Below are 23,133 nucleotides of genomic sequence, written 5' to 3'. Positions count from 1 at the left end.
TTGTGCAATCGGAAAAAAATAATCTCACATGTTTTAAACCAAAAAAAATGTTTAAAAATTAATATTATACTTGATCATAAATATAAAATTGAAATTATTTTTTATTCTAAAAAGAAAGTAAATAAGAGATAATATTCAGATCATAAGCAACCTAAACCTCTAATTCTATAATTATGAATTTGAATCCACAAAATCATAAAAGGTGAAAACTCCCCCCCCCCCCCCCCCCCCCAAAAAAAAAAATTATTCATTTCTTTAATATATATGATATTTTTTAATTTGTATTGTAATTTTTTAGTATATCTTTATTGTTTGAAATTATCAGTTATTATTACTTATAATACTTTTTACATAATTTTTAAATATATAAATTTTATTTTAAAATATTTGAAAATTCATACCCAAATTTATTGTCAAACTTAAATTCTAAAACTTTCGAAAAATAAAAAATATCAAATAAATTGAGACAGAAAAAAAAGAAGTAATATTTTTTAAACTATGGATTTTAATTTCGGAAAAAGAGTTAAATATTCATGGCCAAACGGTCCTTAAAAAACGTAGTAGCAGTAAGAAAATTACAAGGAGTGTTGGAGCGCCGGAAGTATCTAGGGCTTTGAAGTCTCCTTTAGCAAACTCTCTGACAGTCTTCATTGACAAAACCTCCCAAGTTCCATACAAATTACAAATCTATGAAACTTTTTGTATTGTGATTTTTGCTCTGCCGCCATTATCATTATTATGCCAGCTATGGAAACTGAAAATTCAAACACCTCTCGAGCTGAAGATCTCAAACAGCTCGCTAATGAAGCATTCAAAGGTAACACGAGACTTTTGACCCAATTAATACTCTGTGTCTCAATTTATGTTATGTGCCACAGTTGAAATTTCGATAGTCAATTGAGTTTTTCTTTGGCAGGAATCTGTTTTTAAAAACATTGAGTTGTTAATTATTGTGATTTAAACTACTGGCCATAAAGCATTCAAAGGTAAATAAAGGAGGACAAACTTTTGGCCTCATTATTATTATTATTATTATTATTATTATTATTATTATTATTATTATCTTTTTTTGATAAAACCGTGGTGTCCGGGCAGCTTTCGCGCACCTGGACTAAATACTCCCACCTCCCACCATAACTCTGTCCACCAAGGCTAGGATAGATGACAAGAATCACTTAGTGTTTATCTCTGTCTTTGTGTGGATTTGAACCTGAAACCTTAGTTGTTAGCCCATTTCATTGACCACTTGGCCACACCCTTTTGGTGCTTTTGACCTCACAGTTGAAGTTTTGTGAGCCAATCAAGTTTTTCTTTGACCAGAATGTGTTTATTAAAATATTTTAAGTTGTTAATTATTGTGATTTGAACTACTTTTTTTATGTAGTTTTCAATATATATAAATTTGATTTCAAAAATCTTAAAGCTTGTGTATGAATTCACCGAAAAGTTCAAAAGTTTGAATCTTGAAAGTTGTGCCACGTAAATTGGGACAGGGGGAGTATTATTATTATTCCTTGATATTGTGTCATGTAAATTGGGACAGAGGGACTATTATTATTATTGTTCCTTAATAATAAGTTTATTTTGCGATCTCAATTGTGTTTTCAGGGCATAAGTATTCACAAGCTATTGATTTGTACACCCAAGCGATTGAGTTGAACGGTGAGAATGCGGTATACTGGGCTAATCGTGCTTTTGCTCATACCAAATTGGAGGAATATGGCAGTGCAATACAGGACGGAACTAAAGCTATTGAAATTGACCCTAGATATTCAAAGGTAAAGAATTGAATTGTGAAAATATTAGGAAAGAATTGTGCGTTCTTTGTTATTGTAGGTTGCTTCTGTTGCTATGCCCTTAATTGCTGACTGGTTTAGATTGTGGTTGCAGGGTTATTATAGGCGCGGGGCTGCATATTTGGCAATGGGGAAGTTCAAAGACGCACTCAAGGATTTTCAACAGGTTGGTATTGATTTTTGTAACTTCTTCGGTCATATCAGCTGTAAATTGCTAGTGTATTAATGTATCTTTTCGTTAAAGCTTTAAGTAAAGTACAAAGGAATATGTTGAGAAAGAAAATGATGAGATACCAGTGACATTGTATGCTTTCTCTGTTATTTGTGAGCTTTAATATTCCTTGTCAGTTGTATGTTTGTGCAGCTTCCGGATGTACTAGGTTAAGTTATCTGGAAATTCTTACTACATTTGACATCAAATTCAAGTGCTGAAATTAAAACAGAAGGAAAAAAAGAGTCGGTTTGTGTAGGTCTGGCTTGTCCTTTTGGTGCATAGTTGGTTATAAACAAGAAGGAAGTTGGTCTCAAAACGGTGAGGTATTGAGAAATGCTGCTTCTGTTCTCTACTACTGGATCAGCAAGTCACCTCTATAAGGCAACAAACATATGATAATGAAATCATTGTGCAAATGACATAATATGACGAAGGTGAATACGAAGGACCCGTTTGGCCATAGATTTCTCAAGTAGTTTTTGGGAAAAAACTTGGCAAATGATGTTTGCCATACAATTTATCATTATTTGGAAAGTAATCCAAATTCTCAAATACTAGAAAAAACTAGTATTTGGGCCAAATCTCATTTTTTGGGAACTTTTAAAAGTGAAATATGTTTCCAAATACTATGGCCAAACAAATGGTAAAACTTCATCCAAATCTTCACCCAAAAATGGCTTGCCAAAAATATTTGGGAATCTATGGTCAAACGATAGCTAAAGTTGACATTTAAATTTAACTTAGAGACGATATTAGCATTGTATGAGAAATACATACTGATTTTACATGCTTAATCAACCTTCTACTGTAAGAGATTCATGTGAAATATAAAATTTGTTTCATTGCATGCGGTGCCGAGTGGGGAACTGGTTACTTGGTTAATTTGCAGTGTATCACAGCACTGAATATTTAATCTTTAGCTTAGCCATCACGTAGAAAAATTCATCTCTATGATGCACTTGAAAGCATGTCCAAACGATACTTGATATCTAAGTAATATATACACACTAATAAACAATTTTAGTGTTTTGACAATGAAAGAGATATCAAGTTATCTTTTTGGGCTGTTGTTTTCGTATGAGAAAGAGCATCAATTTATATATTTTTGTCTCGATAGTGATTACTGAAAGTTTTTTATTCTTTATGGGCCATGAAAGTGGACAAATATTTGGATAACTTGACTATATTGTTTGTTTCTCAAGTGGTTTCTTCGGTGTCTCCTCTGCATTTATATGTTCTCGGAATGTGCTGTCTGCATGTCTCTTTTGAAGTTTTCTTTATAGTTTTCTGCCGAAGATGTCCCCTATCTTCTCTAGTCAGAGTAAATTGGAAGAATTTACCTATCTGCTAATTTCTGAGATATGTTTCCTTATTGTCTCTCTCAGGTCAAGAAATTATGTCCAAACGACCCAGATGCTGCCAAAAAATTGAAGGAATGTGAGAAAGCTGTCATGAAGCTAAAATTTGAAGAAGCTATTTCCGTCCCAGAATCTCAGAAACGTTCAGTAGCTGACTCTATTGATTATCACACCATAGGTATGATAGCTCCAAGCTGATGTTTCTTCCTTATCTTATGCTCCCGGAAGGTCCTCAGTCACTGAGTAAATTTCTTTGCCGAGCATGGCTGTGCACAAAGTTTTCTTCTTTATAGCTATAGTTGTTGGGTAAATTTCTTACATGTCGTGGAGTTTGACGGTGCATGGGACATGGTTACTAAAATGGAAAAATGCTTCTTTCTCTCTCCTTTCTTGATTTACTGTTCTTTGTTGCCTTACACATTTGATTCATTAATTGGGAAATGAGAGTTGCTCAATATCCTGAAAATGTTTAATTTATTGCCATGAGCTTTACTTGTTAGTTTGCATCTCTTTTGTGAAGTCTGATGCATCAGTAGTTTAGTTCTGCCATTTCGTTCCCAGTTCTAAGTCTGTAGGGTATTGATTTGATAGTTTTTGTTGAAAAAGGTTGAGATTGTGTGAAGACATCAATTTTGCCGAGGATGGATGGTAGAAAGTGTTGATTTGCCCATGGGAATTTTTCTTTTCTCTTCCCAACCTTGTTCAAATGTCCCATTTGAAGTAACCGTAGCAAAATGAAGAATAAATTTCTTTGATTTTTTTATATATTATCGTTTGGTTGCCGAAGATGATATGCTGCTTGCTGTAAGAATATAAAAACATTACAAGATGATGTTCATGGAGTACTTCCAATTACTTAGCTGTTGATTTAGCCACTGCTCACACTTCCTGTCCCTCACAGAAAATATTGAACCCTCTACTCAAATTTGGCAGCTACTACTGTAGATTTTTAGCTACTGTAAATGACCACCTGAATTGAATATGTGCCTTTCCCTTTAGATTATTCAACATTAAACCTTCATTTCAGATAGCCAGACAAAAGAAAAATCTCTAAGCTTAGTCATCTTTCAACCTTTCATGTTAGTCCATATAATTTCCATTCTTATAAAAGTAAATGTTAATAGTAAAATTTACCTATTTCATCCTTATAGGGTCGGGCCCTGGCTCATCATATGTTTCCACCAAAGTAACTGCTGTATCAGCGGCAGCGGCAGTAATGGCAGTACTGGTGGTATATATGGGGACTAAGGCAGCCACAATGGTGGCAGCAGCAGCTTCGGCAGCCTTATTGATGGTCTTGATAACATTTCGGTGGGGACTTTGCAGTGATGGTTTCTTTACCAAGAGTCGAACACTTGAATTAGGTTCGAGCCTTTCTAATAAAAAACGTTACCTAGTAAATAACCTAAGTTAGTTGTAGTTCCAAAAAAGGACATCCAGCATAATCGGAATAGTTGAATTAGGACTAGTTGCAAACTGGACCAAATATCCGCATTTTGATTTATGTTGCATTGCGTTGCATTTTGATATTGGCCCTGTTTAATTGATATGTTCTATGTATGAAATTACCAGGAGCATCGTCTTCCAACTAAAACCATTTTCCTCCCTCTATATTTAGTGTTTTCAGTAGTTATTTGCTTCTTCTGGCCTTCTCTGAAGGCCATATGAGTATGGGGTGAACTCTTCCTCCTTTGAAACCCGAGTATAGATGGTTATCAATCACTTGTTTAGAGTACTTAGCTGCCTCTTGCTCAAGAAATGCATCCCTTGGATTTATGTGGGGGGTGAGTAACGTATTACTAACAAGGAGATCATTAATGCAAGAATTATTTCTTGTTGAATTTTAGTTTGTTTTTGCCAATTAGTATACGATGTAATGATGTATAGCTTAAAGTATGCTTTTACTTTTTAAAACAAAAAAAAGCGTTTGTTTACTATTATGATGCCATTTTAATGCTTTTATTTCATGGGTTACTAATCCCCGCGGTGTTTTTCCACATCATATCTTGTATAAAGTAATACATAGATTCATATATTATTTATGAGGAAAACAAAATTAGCAAAAAAGTTTATGCCTAAAACATACGTTGCAACTGGACATTGTAGAAATTAATGCAGAGAGTAAATCTCCTTAAACCTATTATGTTATATGATTGGCATTAATCAGGGATTTAATTAGGAGCTTATTCTGTAATTATACACTTACCAAATGTGTTGCATTGTAACTGCTCTAAATCCCAATCAAACTATTCCTTGCTGCATTAGCTTTATGTATGAAATAATTGCCAGTTTGGTTGTCCTATTTTGCCTTTCTTACCTTTTATGTAAAGACCCTTTACAGTGTTCAGAGATGCGACCGCATCATTGCATTATGCGCTGATGCGATGCGATGCGGGCTCCCAGAAAGTCGCCTCTTTGATGCAGTGCAATCTGAGAATTGCGGGTGCATCAAGCCCTATTGCGCGATGCGATGCGATCGCATTATGAATTTTTTTATTTTTGGGCAATTTTTAAATTAAAAAAAGAGTTGGAAGTGAATATTTTTTTATGGGCAATTTTTAAATTTAAAAAAAGGGTTAGAAGTTTAAGAAAAGATCGATTAAAAATTTTAGGGTTTTTTCTTGACCTGCGTTCTCTTTTCTCCACTTCTCCATTGAAGCTGCGATGCAACAACTCTTTCTCCATTGAAACTGGAGTTGATGAGCGTCGTTATGGTTTAAGGGGTAGTACTTCAAGCTCATACGATAAGGGCAAAGAAGTTGCTACTTCAACAGGAGGAGATGAGGAAGTTGAAGATGATGAGCATTATGGTGATACTCAAGGAATAGAAGAATTGGATAATCTTAATGAACTAGAAGAGCTTTAGATTGAACCATTATTAATTTAGATTTGATTGTTCTTTTTTTCTTTGGGTTTATTTTGCTTTGTTGAACTGATTTGTTGGTGTTTAATTAGAACTTTTGCTTAAATATATTGTCTTTATTGTTGATTATATAGTTGTTGTGGTCTTTTCAGTTATAACTTACTATTTGAGTGCTCTATAGGTATTTTTTTTATTAAATTTCACTTCACTTCAATGATGCGGTCGCATCGCATAATGCGTGATGCAGAGCCTTTTCGCTTTTTTTCGCATCACGCTTCCCTGCATGCCGACCCTTTAGGAGGTCTTGGAGTAACTGGTAAAATTGTTGCCATGTGACCAGGAGGTCACGGGTTCAAGCCTTAGAAACAACATCTGGCAGAAATGCAAGGTATGACTGCGTACAATACGCCCTTGTGGTGGGGCCCTTCCTCGGACCCTTTTAGTGCATAGGGTTGCCCTTCTTTTTAACCCTTTAGGAGGATTGGGCATGTGGACGTGTGCATGTTCGGATGCTTCATCATTCTGATTCTTCCTTGCTTTAATGTGTCAGATTTGTTTTACATATGATATTGAGGAATCTTAGAGGTTGTGTGATCACTTTCCCTTGACATGTTTTTGAATTTTCCGTTTATTCAGTGAGACACTTTTTTAACTCCACAATTTGTGTCTATACATAGTAAACCATCTCCTGGTGTCGACTCGACTCTATGCTGGGGAACTTGCAATCTGTTATTGGTCTAAGCTTTATTAATACGCCCTCTACTTTACGTAATCCAATTAATTAGAAATCTGCTGCTTTGTTGCACTTGAATTTACATGTCAGTTTTGTGCTTTAAATTGCAGAAGTGGAGCCTCAATATGCTGGTGCAAGAATAGAGGGAGATGTTGTAACATTAGATTTTGTGAAGAAGATGCTGGATGACTTCAAAAACCAGAAGAATTTACATAAGAGGTGTGTTTCATCTACATGGTCGTAATCTTCTCTTTAATTTTTGACACACTCCTTGATCTTTCAATATTTGCCCTTTTTCAAATAGGTATGCTTACCAAATAGTGCTACAAACAAGAGAAATGCTGCAAGCATTGCCCTCCCTTGTTGATATTGTTGTTCCCGAAGGGAAGCACTTCACTGTATGTGGTGATGTACATGGTCAGGTAATGAATATCCTATCCTGCTAACAAAGGCCTTTTTACAGCTTGTAACTGTTGTCTTTATCATTTGTTTGTCGTTTTTGTTCTCTTCCAATTTCATTTCACCTCTCTAGCACAAGATTTTTATGTTAGCATATAATGTTGACCAAGGTAAGGCTGCGTACAATACACCCTTGTGGTGGGGCCCTTCCTCGGACACCGCGCATAGCGGAAGTTTAGTGCACCAGGCTGCCCTTTTTTTTTTTCTATATAATGTTGACCAAGGCACGCACATTTATAGAAAGCCCGAGAACTTCATGGTGCTTGCTAGTGGTGGTATGCAAGAATAACTAAAACATAAAATTCTTTGTTCTTTCAAAATTTGCTGCTTGGTTCATCGATCTCTCTGGAGAAACGTAAGGGTGGATTCCTTTTGTCGGGAAAAAGGGGCTGTGAGTGGCGCTCAGGTGGCTCCAAGTTCTAGCAATTGAATGTGCCGGAACCTATTAAAGATCGTGGGCATGACATTTTCCCTTTGTCATCTTTGCCCTTTTTGCCCCCTCCTTAATTAAAGAATAGAGCTCCTTTTGAGCTGAAATACTACTGCTATGCCACTTACTTCATTAGGCCTATCTTCCATATCTGAACCGCAGGCCCTTCCTCTTATATTTCTCGTCCCACATGCGAAAAATTCCAGTCCCCTTCTCACTGAAATCTGAGTTTGGACTTCTCTGATGACACACTTAATCCATCATGTAGCTGGGTACAAATAAGCCAGTTAAAGACGAGTAGGCAGGGCGTTAGGCTAGTGCCAGTGGGTACGTAACAGATCACATAGTTTTGTACTGGTCAGTTTTGGGCTCACCACTCCTGCTTCTGGAAGCATCTTCACCTTCCCTTTAACCTCTGTCTGGGACCTTCATATTTGGTATGCACTTCTATTTCACTCAAGTGGAGTGGTATAAAATAAAAGCTCTTGAACTTATTGTGGTAATAGCTGTGAAGGAGCCTGTATTAAGTCTCCACTCAGTATCATGAACCTCCTATCCAGCTTCAATATTGTGTCGTCATCATCGTTGTTTAACACTAGCCTGTCTCCAAAAATGCTGGGAAGTTCTGGCCCTTAACTGAACTGACAAGCCAACCACTCTTATCCAGGCTATATCCAACACCAACCCTGAGTTGTATCCCTTACCAGTGAGTTACTCCATCCTTTTGAAACACCATCTTTGCTTGGTCTGATGGCCAGCGTCCCGTTCGAGAGGAATTTAAGTAGCCCTCTACCTTGGCAGTTGACAACCATGTGAATTTACCACTTCCAGATCAGTCCAACCTTTGGTTGTTTTAGTCTCTTCCTCAAATCTTTGTACCAAAAACCTCTACAGAGTTTATCTTTTTCCTTATGATTCTCCATCAACCTCCATCTCTTGTTTTCCTTTGCTTCCTTTAATTACATTTATTGGAGTCGCCGATGGTCATTAATATGATCAACTTGAGCAGAGACTTAGGAGCACCTTTTACAAACCCCTTTTACGGGCACCCAAGTTGGTCTCGTGAATGTAATTTCGGCTTGCTTCTGTCATTGTCAAGGTAACTAGAATACTCCTGAGCAGAAAATAACAACAACAACAACAACAACAAGCCCAGTGTATTCCCACCTCGTGGGGTCTGGGGGGGTAAGATGTACGCAGTCCATACCTCTACCTCTGATGAAGTAGAAAGGCTGTTTCCGAAAAACCCCCGGCTCAAGGCACGAGATACCACACAAACACATAGTAAAACACAGAAGCAGATTACATAACATAAATACGGCACCCATAAGGAATATAAAACAGAGGAAAGCACACAGATTCGTAATAAACATGGAACACGGAATACGGAATCATAACAGGAATAAAACCCCCACCAAGTAATTCCCTACACTAGCGACCCAAACTGGCCCTAATCCTCTGCCGTAATTCGCGTCTTCCAGACCTTCCTATCTAGGGTCATGTCCTCGGTGAGCAGATCCTAAAGAGCACTTGTGTGCTGCAAGATATATCATTTAGTCCTTTTGTATCTCTTTCCTGCTGTTTATATGTGGTGATAACACTTTTGCTGGGTGTTCTATTTTTGTGCTTGGCGGAGTGACTTATTCCTTTTGCCAGTGACAAGTCTCAACATGGCTGAACTTTCTTCCTTTTCTAATGTTGCTACAGTTTTATGACCTCCTAAATATTTTCGAGCTCAATGGGCTTCCATCAGAAGAGAATCCGTATCTATTCAATGGTGACTTTGTTGATAGAGGGTCTTTTTCTCTGGAGGTCATATTGACATTATTTGCCTTCAAGTGCATGTGTCCATCAGGTAGATCACTTGCTCTCATTATCTTCAATATTGTGAGCTTGTGTTTATAAATTTTATTACTTCTATTAGATTTTCTGGATGCAAGTTTTCAGTCCCCTGTTTATTTTTTTACCTTAATGATTTGTTTGTATCATTTTCATTTTCCTTTGCTCGTTTTCTATTTCTATCCCTGTTTTATTTGTACATCAATTAGACCTAACAAGTAAGTGAAATTTCTATTTTGGGCCCCTTTTAGATGTAAGTTATTTGAGTCATTTTTCGTCTTCCTTTACTCATTTTCTACTTTTCTTTTTTGTTTGTACATTAATTTTACCTAACAAGTGAATGTCCGTTTTGGGTCCCTTTTAAATCTAAGCATTGTGTTGATATTTTTATTTAGATTCTGATATTGCAATGCATCAAGCTCTAATCAAAGCTAAGGCTTTGATTTCGAATTTGATTTTTGTCACCAATTCTATACTAGCACGACCTAAGAAGTAGTGCATTTTTCCCTCAATTATTCCGTAGGTGTGTAAATGTTGTAAGATGGGTCATTTGTATCTCGCTAATAACTTCGACTTTACAGCTATACACCTTGCGAGAGGAAATCATGAGAGCAAGAGCATGAACAAAATATACGGGTTTGAGGGCGAAGTCAGATCCAAGTTAAGTGAAATCTTTGTGGAACTCTTCGCAGAAGTGTTCTGTTGCTTACCTTTGGCCCATGTCATAAATGCGAAAGTATTTGTAGTACATGGAGGTCTTTTCAGCGTTGATGGTGTGAAGCTCTCTGATATTAGAGCCATTGATCGATTTTGTGAGCCTCCGGAGGAGGGTAAGTTCTGATTCAAGTAGAGAAGTATAAACTTATAATGTCCTTTCAATATGCTATTGTTTAGCACATTTACCAATTACTCTACTCTGAGCTCCTTAAAGCTCCACTTATCATCTGATGAAACTTTTCAAAAAACCTCGGAAAAACTATTCATGCTACTAAGTTTGTATATAAAAACTACCCATTCTCATTTGCTTGGTAGCTATCATCATTTGACACATTGATGCAAGCCACTTTCGTCCAGACACGACCTTTGTTTTGAAATAAAGGCAGCTGTTTTGGTCTTTATCATGTCTTGTGGCTAAGCAAAATGGAGCTTTCTGTGGTTCTACTTCATCTGTATTTGTTAAGTAGTTCTGCTTCATCTGTATTTGTTAATATTAATTTAGTGGCTTACTTCTTTGATATGTTATCATCAATTTGTTGACTTGTTAAATAAATGTTATTTACTTTCTTACCTGGGTCATACATAGTACACACGATCAAGTTGTCCAAGTTGTAATTGTGGCTTTATGTGATCTTCTCCAGGGTTAATGTGTGAATTGTTATGGAGTGATCCACAACCTCAGCCTGGTAGAGGACCTAGTAAACGGGGTGTTGGACTTTCTTTCGGGGCAGACATAACTAAAAGATTCTTGCAGGAAAATAATCTAGGTACTATTATTTTCCTTTCTTCCTTGATGTTTCACTATCTATTTCTTTTTGTATGATGGTTTTTAGCACATAAATAATGTTGACATGTCTGTGTGCTTTCAGATTTGGTAGTCCGATCTCATGAAGTGAAGGATGAAGGTTATGAGATTGAGCATGATGGCAAGCTCATAACGGTGTTTTCCGCTCCAAATTATTGTGACCAGGTAATTTGTCTCTACGTATTCCCCTATCAAAAATTTATTTGAGTGCATGCTACTTTAGTTCAATTAAAATCACAAATTGCAAGTAAAGAAACACCTTCAGCTCAAAGGCTTCCTTTAGGTGTGACACTTCATCCAAACCTCCTTGGAGTTCCCTTAGTATATTGATTTTGTATGTATGTGATTTGTCGGTCAAGTTTAGCATTGAAGTAGTACCTCCAAGTAAAGCCCAAAGAGGTAGTGCCTTAGCATTTGAATCAGCTGTTAGTTCCTTGCTTTATTTAGGATATAAAATTATGGGACATGATGACTACAGAAACTGCGATGTGGCAAGTCAAACTGCTGGATATGAAACTACAACATATATGTTATGTGTCTTCCTCCTGAATGGGTTGTACTTGAATGTTTTTTTAAGGTAAGAACTTCTAGGGGATTTCTGCTTCAAGGTAGGTTCGGAATTTGTTAGACGTTGACTTTGTCAACAACTTTGATAGATGCCGATGTGAACATATTTGGTAGATGGCATGGTGTCCTGTTCCTTGGAAGTTTTTCTTCATACAGCTAAGCATTGCAAGTTTTGTGCTTTGCTCCTAATATAATTTTAAGTGCATAAACTGATTGCAATATAAACATGTATAGTCTTTATATTTGCTACTTTTCTCAAAAATAAATAAAAAAAGAAATTTGCTACTTTTCTGCGACAAATTAAGTGGTTATTAAATCTGACTTTTCTGGGACAAGTGGTTATTAATCTGACTGGTCAATTATAGCTACTGGAACTGTGTTATCTTGTAATAATTTTGTGTACAACTAGTACTCATAGTGTTGTATCCTATATGACGTTGCGTTGATGTGAATTGGAATGATTTTTTCAATATCCTCAAATTCAACTAATTTACATGTTGCAGATGGGTAACAAGGGTGCTTTTATACGGTTTGAGGCTCCCGATATGAAGCCAAATATTGTGACATTTTCAGCAGTGGTTAGTGGCTTTTATCTTGAAATGTCCTTTTTACTCCTAGAAATTAACGCTTTTAGCAATGGATAGAAATTCCTCATGTATCCAACTCTTGTCATGGGTTACTTTAGGGTTGTTTTTACCATGTTATCATCATAGTGATAAGACTGGATTAACTCATTTCATCGTCATTACTTTGCCTTGTATGCAGCCACATCCTGATGTCAAGCCAATGGCATATGCAAACAACTTCCTCCGGATGTTCTCTTAAAATTTGAAACCTAACTTCCAGTATTACAATTGATGCAACCTTTTGTCTCGCTGACCAAGATCATAAACATCAGGAGGCAGAAGAGCTGGTACTTGCAGCCAATTAGCTGCAGTGTCATCATTTGGACAACTCCCTGACTTGCCCGCAGCTTGTGAGGATCCTCACCTCGTTTGTTTTGATTAAGGTGTAAACACTTCTCTACAATAACAATGCCGTGTGGTGTGGATTGTCCCCTGTATTATTTATGTTCCTCTTTGTAAGATTGTCACACTTCAATTTCTTTTAGAAAATGTCCAAATTTGGGAAGCTTTGATTAGTCGAATTTTGTTTTTTTTTTTCTTTTCTATCTTCTTAATTAAAATAGTCTTTAATTTTTTCACCAATCAGCCAAGTGTAGTGATATGATGTCTATTTGAACATTGGATTTGCATTTGTCTCTGTGCCTGTGGCCAAATTACTGGTCATTGATCACTGGTGTTTCCTACTAATGTGGTTTCGTTACTATTAATGCTTAACAGCTTGTAATTAGTGGATGCAAATTCATCAATTTGTGAAGTTTGTGCCATTTAATCTTTGCTTAAGCAAGACCTCACTATATGGGAATACACTGGGTTTGTGTTTGTTGTTGTTGAAGCAAGTGTTGCTCCAAAAGCTTGAAATTTAGTCCCTTGGTTCAATTCAGTATTCTCCCAAGTGGAAATAAGTGCGTGTTTGTTCAGATGCTCTCTTGTCGGTAAGTATATCTGGCTGGTATGATATTGCGGTCGTGCCATTCTTAAGAGTTGAACAATCGAGCTGTTGTGGATACTGAATCAAATCGTTCATTTAAATGGAACTTTCTCTTGACGTTCTTTCCACCTTTTGAGGTACAGCTTGATTTAGAAGTTGGTACTGCTTCTTGTTTCCTCGTGATTTTCCCAATTGGAGTGATTGTTATGTTCACTCAAAACACTTGTCACAACTCACAAGTATACAACAATCTTCAATTGCTATATTCATGTTATCTAATAACTAAAAGCTTTCACAAGCCCTGGAACAGTTTTACCACATAATTATGTCTTTGGAAAAGGATTCTTTCTTGATAGTTTAAATGCACCAAAAAGCTGGAGGGAATTGAAAACATATATTACTGCTACAAAGGGCAGCTCGGTGGACTAAATTTAAATCACTAACTATTATCATTATTTGGTTCTTCGTTAAATAGACACATATAGGAAGCAAACGCAGTAAATGTCACATCCTCACTTGGGACAAACAGTTGTTGAATAGTGAAGGTTTTGCTTGTAACCAAATTACTTTCATACATGACAGGACAAAATCAAGAATTGAGAATTGTATATAGATACAAACCTTCTAAAGTCTGGCAAAAACACCATTGTATTGTAGTGTTTTAGTAAATACAACTTTTAAATAGATTTTATCGTTTTCTGTGTTACACAATACCACACATCAACGGCTAGAATAAAAGATAAAATAGAATTATTAAATAATAAGTAGAGACAAAATGAAAAAAAAAATGGTGGAATCAAACCAAATCGATCGTTACACATAATGAGACTTTTCGTCTTTACTTAACGACGGGTTAACGATATTATAAAATTTATTTATTAATAAAAATAAATATTGTATTTAAACTAACAATATGATAGGTAACAACCATCTAGTCAAGCGGTAGAGGCTTGCCCATGAGTTAAGCGGGAATCAAACGTTAAAAGACGATCAATTTTCAAAATCATTTAATGTAATTTCATGTATTAGAGTCAGATAAAAATTTCTTAAACTTCAGAATCAAGACAGTTAAATTTTAGGGGGGGTCATTTGGTATGCGAGATAAGTTGGAATATTTTAGGATTGCTTTTGATAGATAGTATAAATTTATTCAGAACTTGATTAATACTGTCTATCAAACATGATATAAATCTTATTTCCGACTTAATTTAAGAATACCACAACTTATATCATCAGTCTTGAAATTATATTATCTCACCTCTCAAAGAGAATAAATTAGTCTCAGAATTATAATCTCAAAATTATAATCCAGGGTTATAGTCGGCCTAAAAAACAATCCCTCAACTTCATAACCTTTCAACTACTTATGGTAGTCCCAAAATGGCTACTTAGGCACTTCGGCTCACATACACACTCCACAGCCCATAAAATTAAGTAGAAATAAAATAAATTCCAACCGTTTGAAATTTAATTACAGAAAATTTTGATATTTTATATAATTACTAAAAATTTTAATTTTGGATTTATCGAGATACATAATTAGCTCCCAATATATTCAATGAAAATATATTTTTTCCTTTGTAAAAAGATACATAATTAGCTCTTGATACATTTTTCGATTTTAAATTTGTCGAGATACATAATACATTCACCGAAGATGCATTTTTCCTTTGTAAAGATACATAATTAGCTCTTAATACTTTTTCGTTTCGATTTTAAATCTGTCGAGATATACAATTAAATCTCAATATATTTAATGAAGATACATAATTAGTTGTATTTTTTGTAATTACTTTTAAGAATGTGTAAATATAATAAGTTGAGGTGTGTGAATATGCTATTTTTCCTAAAATGAATTTTGTGCCCATGACCCAATTCAGGCCCAATTTCATGAACGCCGCAACACATAACTTTCATGTAACGCAACACAAATTTAGCGTCTCCGATAGCTTACACGTTTTCACCATTTTCTCTTCAGGCATGGCTTCGAAGCTCCTTCATAACCGACTAAGATCCCTCTGTAGAGTCTCACAACTCAGCAATATTCGTTACTCCAATTCCATTTTCTCCACTTCACAAAATCATGCACAATGTCGATTTTATTCGGAAGCTTCTCAACAAACTCCGTTAAATCCTCCACCACCTCCCTCACCTAATAATACCTCCAATACAACTTCTTCAACTAGTTCTCTCAATGAATTTGAACTTGCTAAATTCTCCTCCATTGCCGAAACCTGGTATTTATATTTTTCAAATGTGCCGCAATTTCTTATATAATTTTTTTTTTTTTTTTGGAATGAATGAACTCAAATGGAGTGGAAATGGATATTGGAGATTCGTATAGTAGGCTGTTTAGATTTAAAGAACTATGTGAACTTTGATCAATCTTTTAAACGATGTAATTTTTGAGTTAATGATAAAAACACACCTAAAAGTATCCCCTTTTTCTAGTTACATACATGAACTATCTATCGGGTGTGCAAGTCAAGTATCCGACCTGAACTATCACAGACTATTTATCGAAATACACCTCAATTATCAAGTATTGACGTTTCCGACCTGAAATGTAATGATATTTCAGGCAAAAAAAGTGAACAATGTTTTTTTTTTTTTTTGATAACCGTGGTGTCCGGGCCAGCTTGTGCGTGCCTCGACTAATTCCACAGATACCTGCCACCTCCCACCAACAACAGGTACCAGGTAACTCTATCCACCGAGGCTAGAACAAATGGGAAGAATTCACCTAGTGTTTGTCTCTATTGGTAATTGAACGTAAGACCTCATGGTACTCAATCCAACTTCACTAGGTCACACCATTGGGTGCAAAAGTGAACAATGTTCATGTGTGTTTTGATAGATAGTTGGAGAAAGTTCAGGTAGTAAACTTGAAAAACCGAGATACTTGAAAAAGATACAATCTTTATCATTCAATTTGCTTCCCACTTTAATATAGTGAATTCAAACTTATGTGTGCGCAAAATCAGGTGGGATGCTGAAGGACCCTTTAAGCCATTACATCTGATGAACCCTACAAGACTTGCTTTCATTAGGTTCACTCTTTGTCGGCATTTCAGGTAATTTTCATCGATTGAAGAATATTTAGGCTTGTAATGCTTGAAAAGATTAGATTTCATTCAAAGATTTTTCTCCTATTTTAATTAGTATACTTGGTGGGGTTCTCTAGTTTTAGGACCAATGTTTGATACATGTATAATAATGTTAGAAGTTGAAAGGAATAAGGATTATGTCTCTTGTGCTAAAGAAGGAGTTAGCTAGCTTTGCTGTTCATATTCTTCTTTTCGCAAACTGTACTTTTCTTTGCTTTTATATGAATGGAGCTCTTTTATGCATTCAATGGACATTCTTTTGGCCTTTGCTGGTCGTAGTTTAAAATGGATTGTAAGGAAAGGAATTAATTGTATGTTGTGGGAAAAAAAGGAAAAGGAAATATTAACAGGAGCTTAGAAATAGCACTATTGGATAGAGTAGGTAATTAGGATAAGCAGTATGAGAGTATAGCTGATAAAGTGTTACATTTATTTTTTCCTTGTTTTCATTGCTTTCCCAATTTCAGTTTCCTTTTGCTGCTCCAATCATCTTTTGGCTTTTCACGGAGAAACACTTAAAAGGGGAATTTTCTTGGATCTTTCTAAATTGGTGTCGTGGCTAATACTCACTGTTCGTTCATTGGGGGGTGGGTGATCCTAACCTCCTATTCCTTAAGATAAAGCAGTTTCTATGGCTTAACCCCTTTATATTATTCATGCTGAGCTCCTTTATGGTTCATTGTTGCAATGACCTCCCTTATTTGCAATTTGCACTTGAACAACCTCTCCCTTGGCTATACCTGTCAAATAGCATGATTAGCAAATGTGGTACCTATTTTCCGTTTTAACTCTGATGTATTCCCTGACCGTGCTATTTTCCAGAAAAATAATACTACAAATTTTGTATCTTAAAATTTAAAAAGATAAAACCAATTTATGCCTACCTTTGGGTCTACTTGTCAACTCACAGAAGTACATCAGATTTATATAGTAAGCATTTAAGAATTTGGATTTGGTGTGTCAATGTCCTAGTCTTGTGTGCTCAAACTGAGAGAGTATTACCCTGATTTAAGTTGGTTCATACTTATTCATGAAGTGTAAGAATTACATCTTAACCATCATAAAAAAATTGCTTTTTAACACTGCTGTAGTTCCACATTTTATATCTCTTTATTAAACCAAGAAATCCCCAAGGGCTAGTATTGCATTGTTCGGAGTTCCGTGGATAATCGACTCTCCCCTCTACCCTTCTCCACTTAAGTACCGGGCTTTTTTTTGCGGCAGGGTTCAAATCCATGTGTCTAACGCGCATCTCACTTTATCACTCGACCAAAGCCCTAGGGGCTCTACCTTATTTTGCTCGTCCTGTATCTCTGGAGGCTAAAACTTTTTCATTGTATCAGAAAGGATCCAAATTGCACGAGACCTTTTGAAGGACTAAAGTTTATTGATGTTGGTTGTGGAGGCGGAATTTTATCTGAGGTATACATTCATCAAGCTTAATACTCGTTGGAGTTCGCTTTTACCTTTGCATATGGCAGATCACTTTTCTCCTGCGATTATCATTATATTAGCCTTCTATTTTTATAAGTATGTTATTAGCCTAGTTGAGACTTAGACAATGGTTCTGTTGCTCAATAAAGTGAATGGTTATATCATATATGAAGCATGCTGCAAGGTATACACATACATCTCATTTTTACCATATCTTCAGCCTTTGGCTCGAATGGGAGCTACGGTCACTGGAGTTGATGCTGTAGACAAAAATATTAAGATTGCTCGGCTTCATGCGGTATGTTTTTACTTAAATATTTCCGTGATGCACCATCAATCTGTTGGTTTTAGTCTTGCCTGGTTAATGTACAGTTTCCTTAAGGATCTTTCTATCCCTGAGATATCATGAGTATGGCATTAAAAATTACAAGTCTTATATTGATTCTGAGTTTTTTGTTTCCTTACCTAGAGGGACAACAGCTATTTTGCTCCGTCAAGTTATAGTTCATTGAAGGTCCCAGAGCTTGGGATGGAAGAGAAAAATAAAATTTAGAAAGTTTTTGAGCTGGTCATGTGAATGTTCATTGCCAAATTAGACGTACACCCAATATTGACAAGAAGTGCAAGAAAAAATCTAACATAGAATATTATTTTCTTAAGCCACAGGGTATGGCCTGTCATTTGATGTTTATTCTTCTTGGTCCAACTAGTGTTGGAAAATTGTTGAAGAAAAAAGTTTTTTCTTTGATCCTTCTATTCAATCGGAAATTTAAAAAAATGGTTAAAACGTAGGCATTATTGGGTGGAGATGGAATCAATAATTTGGAGTTCATTAGGACCAATACCTTGTACTTCAAGAATGGAAATCCTGTTGTAGGTTTGATCAGACATAAAGTACATTACTACACATCAGAAGGTCCAAGGGGTGGCAACTTACCCATTTGGTAAAGTTAATAGTAGACATTCCTACCATGTTTTAAAGAAAATGGCACAGCTCTTTTTGCCTCTTCCACTGTATGAGTCACTTCCTTTTTGCATAGAATGGGAACATGCTAGATAATTCCTTTATATCTTTGTTTGGATGTATATTGTGATGTTCCAGAGCTTCACTGACACCACCAAGACGTTCCCATGATTGATATGTTAAATACCAAAAGGTTATAAAAGTTAGATCATGTTCAAAAGATTGCATTTAAGATGTAGAAATACTAAATTTTAATCCGTGTTGCTGTGTCGTTTTGGTATTCGATATAATATATGTTGGATATTAACTCATGGTATGTGTATTTATCAATATGATTTGAGTTCCTTATTTTTTCTTTACAGAAGGATATTTTCAGCATATCCCCATGTATAATATGTGCTTGTCGTCCAAAAACCAAAGTAAAACTCTTGAATCAGTGACAAAAAATTTTCAAAAACTACTGCTAGTCTTTATGGAATGACAAGTTTTAGAAATTTAAAATACAGATTGTATTCTCTAAAATCATGTTCATGATGAAATAATTGAAGCAATTTCATAGAACTAATTTACTTCCAGTATATACAATAGTAAGATTAGCACATATCAACTCAGCAATATGTTTATTGTTTGTTAAGCTATAAACACTATCTTAAGTTCTATTTTAGTTTCATGGTGTGTGCAATTATTCATGCTTTATGGTGTTAAATTCTGATAAAATTGTTTCTCAAAAATATTCTTATAACATTGATGTTTAATTATTTTGAAGTTATATATCCTTACGCTTCTCCCAGTACCTTTTGGTCAATTTGGATGTGTAGAGAATGATGTAGATAATATAAGATATAGTTTTGAATGGTGTTAGTTCTGCCTATATGTTTCGTCTCTTCATGTCATACCTGTACAGATATGAAAGCCAAACCCGTACTCATGCTATATTGTGGATGCTTATGAATACTAATATCTCTTTCAGGATTTGGATCCGCAGACTTCTTCAATTGAATATCGGTGCACAACAGCTGGTACATGCCATACTTATTTGATGAGAATTAAATCCAAATATTGGTGACTTCTATGTGCATGTTAACTTTTTATCACGATGTACAATGATCGGACATCACCTAAATTTTTGTTATCATGTTGGTGCTTTCTTTAGTTAAGAATAGGAAAACTAGTCTGCATAATATTGGTTATCGTTATGAATCATGTTAATGATTTCTGCTTATTTCATTTAAAAATTCCATTTTTAGTTGAATCTCAAAGATTATTCTTCAAAGAATGACCTTATTTGATGTTATGTCGACAGAAAGCCTGGTTGAAGAACAGAGACAATTTGATGCTGTGATTGCGCTTGAGGTATGACCTAATAAGTAATAGGCGAACTTTGTTCTATGATTTGTTAACATCTGCAGTACAATCCAATTGTTATAGTAAATTGTACTTCCATCCTTTGTACTTTCTGCTTTGCAAGCTTTCAGTATTTATTTGGAGTTCACATATTACATTGTTGTTTGAGCAGTTTCTCTTTTATAGCTTTGTTGCACTTACTCAAGTCTAATAACTGGCACCTGAGGATGTGTTCTAGAGGTCAATGGAGTGGGTGAAAACCTTGGGAGAGTAGGGGTCAAATTCAACTAAGACAAAAAAGCTAGGTGATTTCTTTCTATTACTGAAGCCTTTGGGATAGAGTTGCCCAGTTCATGTGCTGGTGAAAGGTAGCTGGTACCCGTTGGAATAGTCGATGTCTGTGCAAGCTTGCCTGAACACCACCTTTATAAAAAAATCTAATAATCGGAGGGTTTTAGAGCTCACACGGGGACAGATATTGACACATATGGAAGTGTATTTGATTTGATACTTGTACTATATTGAGTAATGGTAATTGATATCGATCTGACGAGTCTGTGATGAGTATTTGCATAGAAGCTTCAAGCCCGAGTTATTGGAACAACCATCTGAAGAAGGAAAAGTTAAGTCAAACAGGAATGACACTATCCTGATTAAAATAAGCTGTGTCCACGTCAAACATATAAAACTAAAAGGAAAGCCTGGATACATTTTTTGTGGTGGTTTTTTTTTTTTTTTGGGGTGGGTGGGGGGTGGGGGATAGTAGTTTAAAGGTGCTTGCAACTCCTTAGTTTGCTCTTTGTGTAAAATCGGTTTGCATGATCTTTGTTCTGCATTTTTATACTTTGGTCGGTTATATTGATTTTTATTAGAACAAGCATATACTGAAGTAATATAAAAATGACTTCTTAATTGATTGAGCGGTGAATATTGTGCGACAAAGCAATGGATGTGATGTATATGTGCGACGTATTTTGAGCGCCGAAGGAAAAATGTAACAGCTTGGTCATACCGAAGGAGGGTGGGAAGAAAATTTTTTACCTAGTTCTGAAGGTGCTTGCAGGTCTCTGTTTTGTTCTTAAAAATCCTTCTGCGTTATCTTTTGTTCTGCAATTTTACAGTTTGGTGTAGATGAACAAGCATATACTGGAGCAGTTATAAATAACTTCTTAAATGATTGTGTCAATAATATGTTACAAACCAATGGATGTAATGTACATGAGCTAGGAATTCTGACTGGTGAAGTGAAAATGTAACAACTGGGGCAATATCAACGGATTCTAGCCTCCCCTCCTTAGAGGACCCAATTTCCAATCTGATCTCTTCTAATATGTGTATCTTATTTTACTTGTTATACAGGTGATTGAGCATGTAGCAGATCCTGCTGAATTCTGCAAATCACTATCAGCATTGACCATTCCTGGTGGTGCTACAGTTATATCAACAATAAACCGTTCAATGAGAGCATATGCAACAGCAATTGTTGCAGCAGAGTATATCCTACATTGGGTAAATATATTTAGTTATCCTACTAAATTTTATTGGTCCGTTTTGGTTGATGTCTGCACTTACGTGGATTGATTTCCTTGCAAAACTTAAATGGTCCCAACATGTCCCATAGATATGTATATATATGATATTTATGCATTTGATATTTGTTAGTGCACTTTGAATATAAAAAGGCAGGTGTAGAAAAGGTGTTTCTGGATTGTTCAATATGTATTCTTCTCTTACCTTAAATTGATCTTCCAATTTATATGGAGCGTGTTAATGTCCTTTATCTATCTTTGTTGTTAAGGGTCATGGTTCTGTTTAGCATCTTATTACACTCTGGGTTTAAGATAATTATGCTTCAAAGTATACCAGTTATGTCCTGGGACTAATTTTGCTCTATTTGAAAGGATTCTTCTCGCCGATATACTCTATCATTATCTGTGCACGACTGATTATATGTAAGAAAGGGAATATGGTGTTCCTGTCAACCAGGCTTCCGATGTCTCTTTGTCCGTCTGTTTCTTGCATATCTTTTGGAGAGTTACGAAGAAGCTAATGGTTGTACAATGTGCAAATAGCCGGGCTCATCTAAACATGTTCTAATGTTATAGCTGGACTTTACAGCTTCCCAGAGGGACACATCAATGGTCAAGCTTTCTAACCCCAGAAGAACTAGTTCTCATTCTTCAGCAAGCTTCTATAACTGTAAGTCGATTACATGCCTTTCTATCATTATCAAGCCAATATCTATCTGTTTGCGACGTTTGAAATGGTATTCTTTCTGCATTTTATAGGTGCAAGAGCTGGCTGGATTTGTGTACAACCCTTTGACGGGTCGCTGGTCCTTGTCTGATGATATCAGTGTTAATTTCATTGCTTTCGGAACAAAACCCGGCAATAGGGATGAGACTCTAGATTAAGTTGCAATAAAGTTTTCAATTTTATTCTGCTGTCATCTCTTAACCCATTCTGTAATTGTATGTAAATCTCTCTCAATTTTGTTGGATGGTGAATGCAATACCCATCTGTTCTCATTTTTTTTTCTCTTCCATGGGTATATGAAAACATAACTGATCTTGAGGTCTCGAATTTTGAATATGGTACGTGAGTTCAACTCAATTGAGTGTTGTTGGAAAAACTTGAAATTATTGACAAAAATGATTGTTAGTAGTTCAAACTTTAGAGAACTGTTCTTAATTTTGAAAATATATATTGAAATTTCAGACATACATTTTTTAAGTTTGACTTTTTAACGAGTCAAAATTTAAATCAGCATATCAAAAATTTAGCCTTGATAAGTTTATCAAATTTGTGACAGGTATGTTAGAAGTTCATTAACACAGTTTGTTATAAAATTTGTAACAAGTTAAACTAAGATAACGCAACAAACTTCACATAAAATTTGTAACACGATTTTTTTCACGGCAACCTATTTGATGTGCTCCTTTTATTCAA

General features: G+C 35.6%; 2 protein-coding genes across 6 annotated transcripts; both read left to right on the top strand.

Moving 5' to 3' along the window:
* The first annotated feature begins 557 nt into the window (after positions 1 to 557).
* Positions 558 to 12,943, top strand: LOC107878471 (serine/threonine-protein phosphatase 5). Of its 3 annotated transcripts, XR_007057849.1 has the most exons (14): positions 558 to 817; positions 1,609 to 1,778; positions 1,891 to 1,962; positions 3,396 to 3,546; positions 4,520 to 4,732; positions 7,075 to 7,183; positions 7,269 to 7,386; positions 9,561 to 9,708; positions 10,274 to 10,522; positions 11,051 to 11,176; positions 11,279 to 11,379; positions 12,285 to 12,359; positions 12,547 to 12,723; positions 12,756 to 12,943. XR_007057849.1 is itself a non-coding variant. In XM_016725472.2 (13 exons), exons 1-13 carry the CDS (start codon positions 739 to 741, stop codon positions 12,604 to 12,606), a joined length of 1,671 nt encoding a protein of 556 aa, XP_016580958.2. In that variant the 5' UTR covers positions 558 to 738; the 3' UTR covers positions 12,607 to 12,943. The 3 variants fall into 3 exon arrangements, 2 of the variants coding, with proteins under 2 accessions (XP_016580958.2, XP_016580959.2); XM_016725472.2 differs by having other exon boundaries at positions 12,547 to 12,943; XM_016725473.2 differs by lacking the exon at positions 4,520 to 4,732 and having other exon boundaries at positions 559 to 817; positions 12,547 to 12,943.
* Positions 12,944 to 15,181: 2,238 nt separating this feature from the next.
* On the top strand, positions 15,182 to 22,712 carry LOC107878470 (ubiquinone biosynthesis O-methyltransferase, mitochondrial). Of its 3 annotated transcripts, none has more exons than XM_047415463.1 (9): positions 15,182 to 15,572; positions 16,320 to 16,409; positions 17,786 to 17,864; positions 18,097 to 18,174; positions 19,811 to 19,859; positions 20,144 to 20,193; positions 21,544 to 21,693; positions 22,303 to 22,383; positions 22,473 to 22,712. In XM_047415463.1, exons 1-9 carry the CDS (start codon positions 15,187 to 15,189, stop codon positions 22,596 to 22,598), a joined length of 1,089 nt encoding a protein of 362 aa, XP_047271419.1. In that variant the 5' UTR covers positions 15,182 to 15,186; the 3' UTR covers positions 22,599 to 22,712. The 3 variants fall into 3 exon arrangements, with proteins under 3 accessions (XP_047271419.1, XP_047271420.1, XP_047271421.1); XM_047415464.1 differs by having other exon boundaries at positions 15,185 to 15,572; positions 22,290 to 22,383; XM_047415465.1 differs by lacking the exons at positions 22,303 to 22,383; positions 22,473 to 22,712 and adding an exon at positions 22,086 to 22,283 and having other exon boundaries at positions 15,186 to 15,572.
* Positions 22,713 to 23,133: the final 421 nt, after the last annotated feature.

The sequence above is a fragment of the Capsicum annuum genome, chromosome 7 (assembly GCF_002878395.1).
Source record: "Capsicum annuum cultivar UCD-10X-F1 chromosome 7, UCD10Xv1.1, whole genome shotgun sequence".
Lineage (NCBI taxonomy): Eukaryota > Viridiplantae > Streptophyta > Magnoliopsida > Solanales > Solanaceae > Capsicum > Capsicum annuum.
Note: the sequence above shows the minus strand (reverse complement) of the source record. Positions and strands in the feature narration are given on the sequence as shown.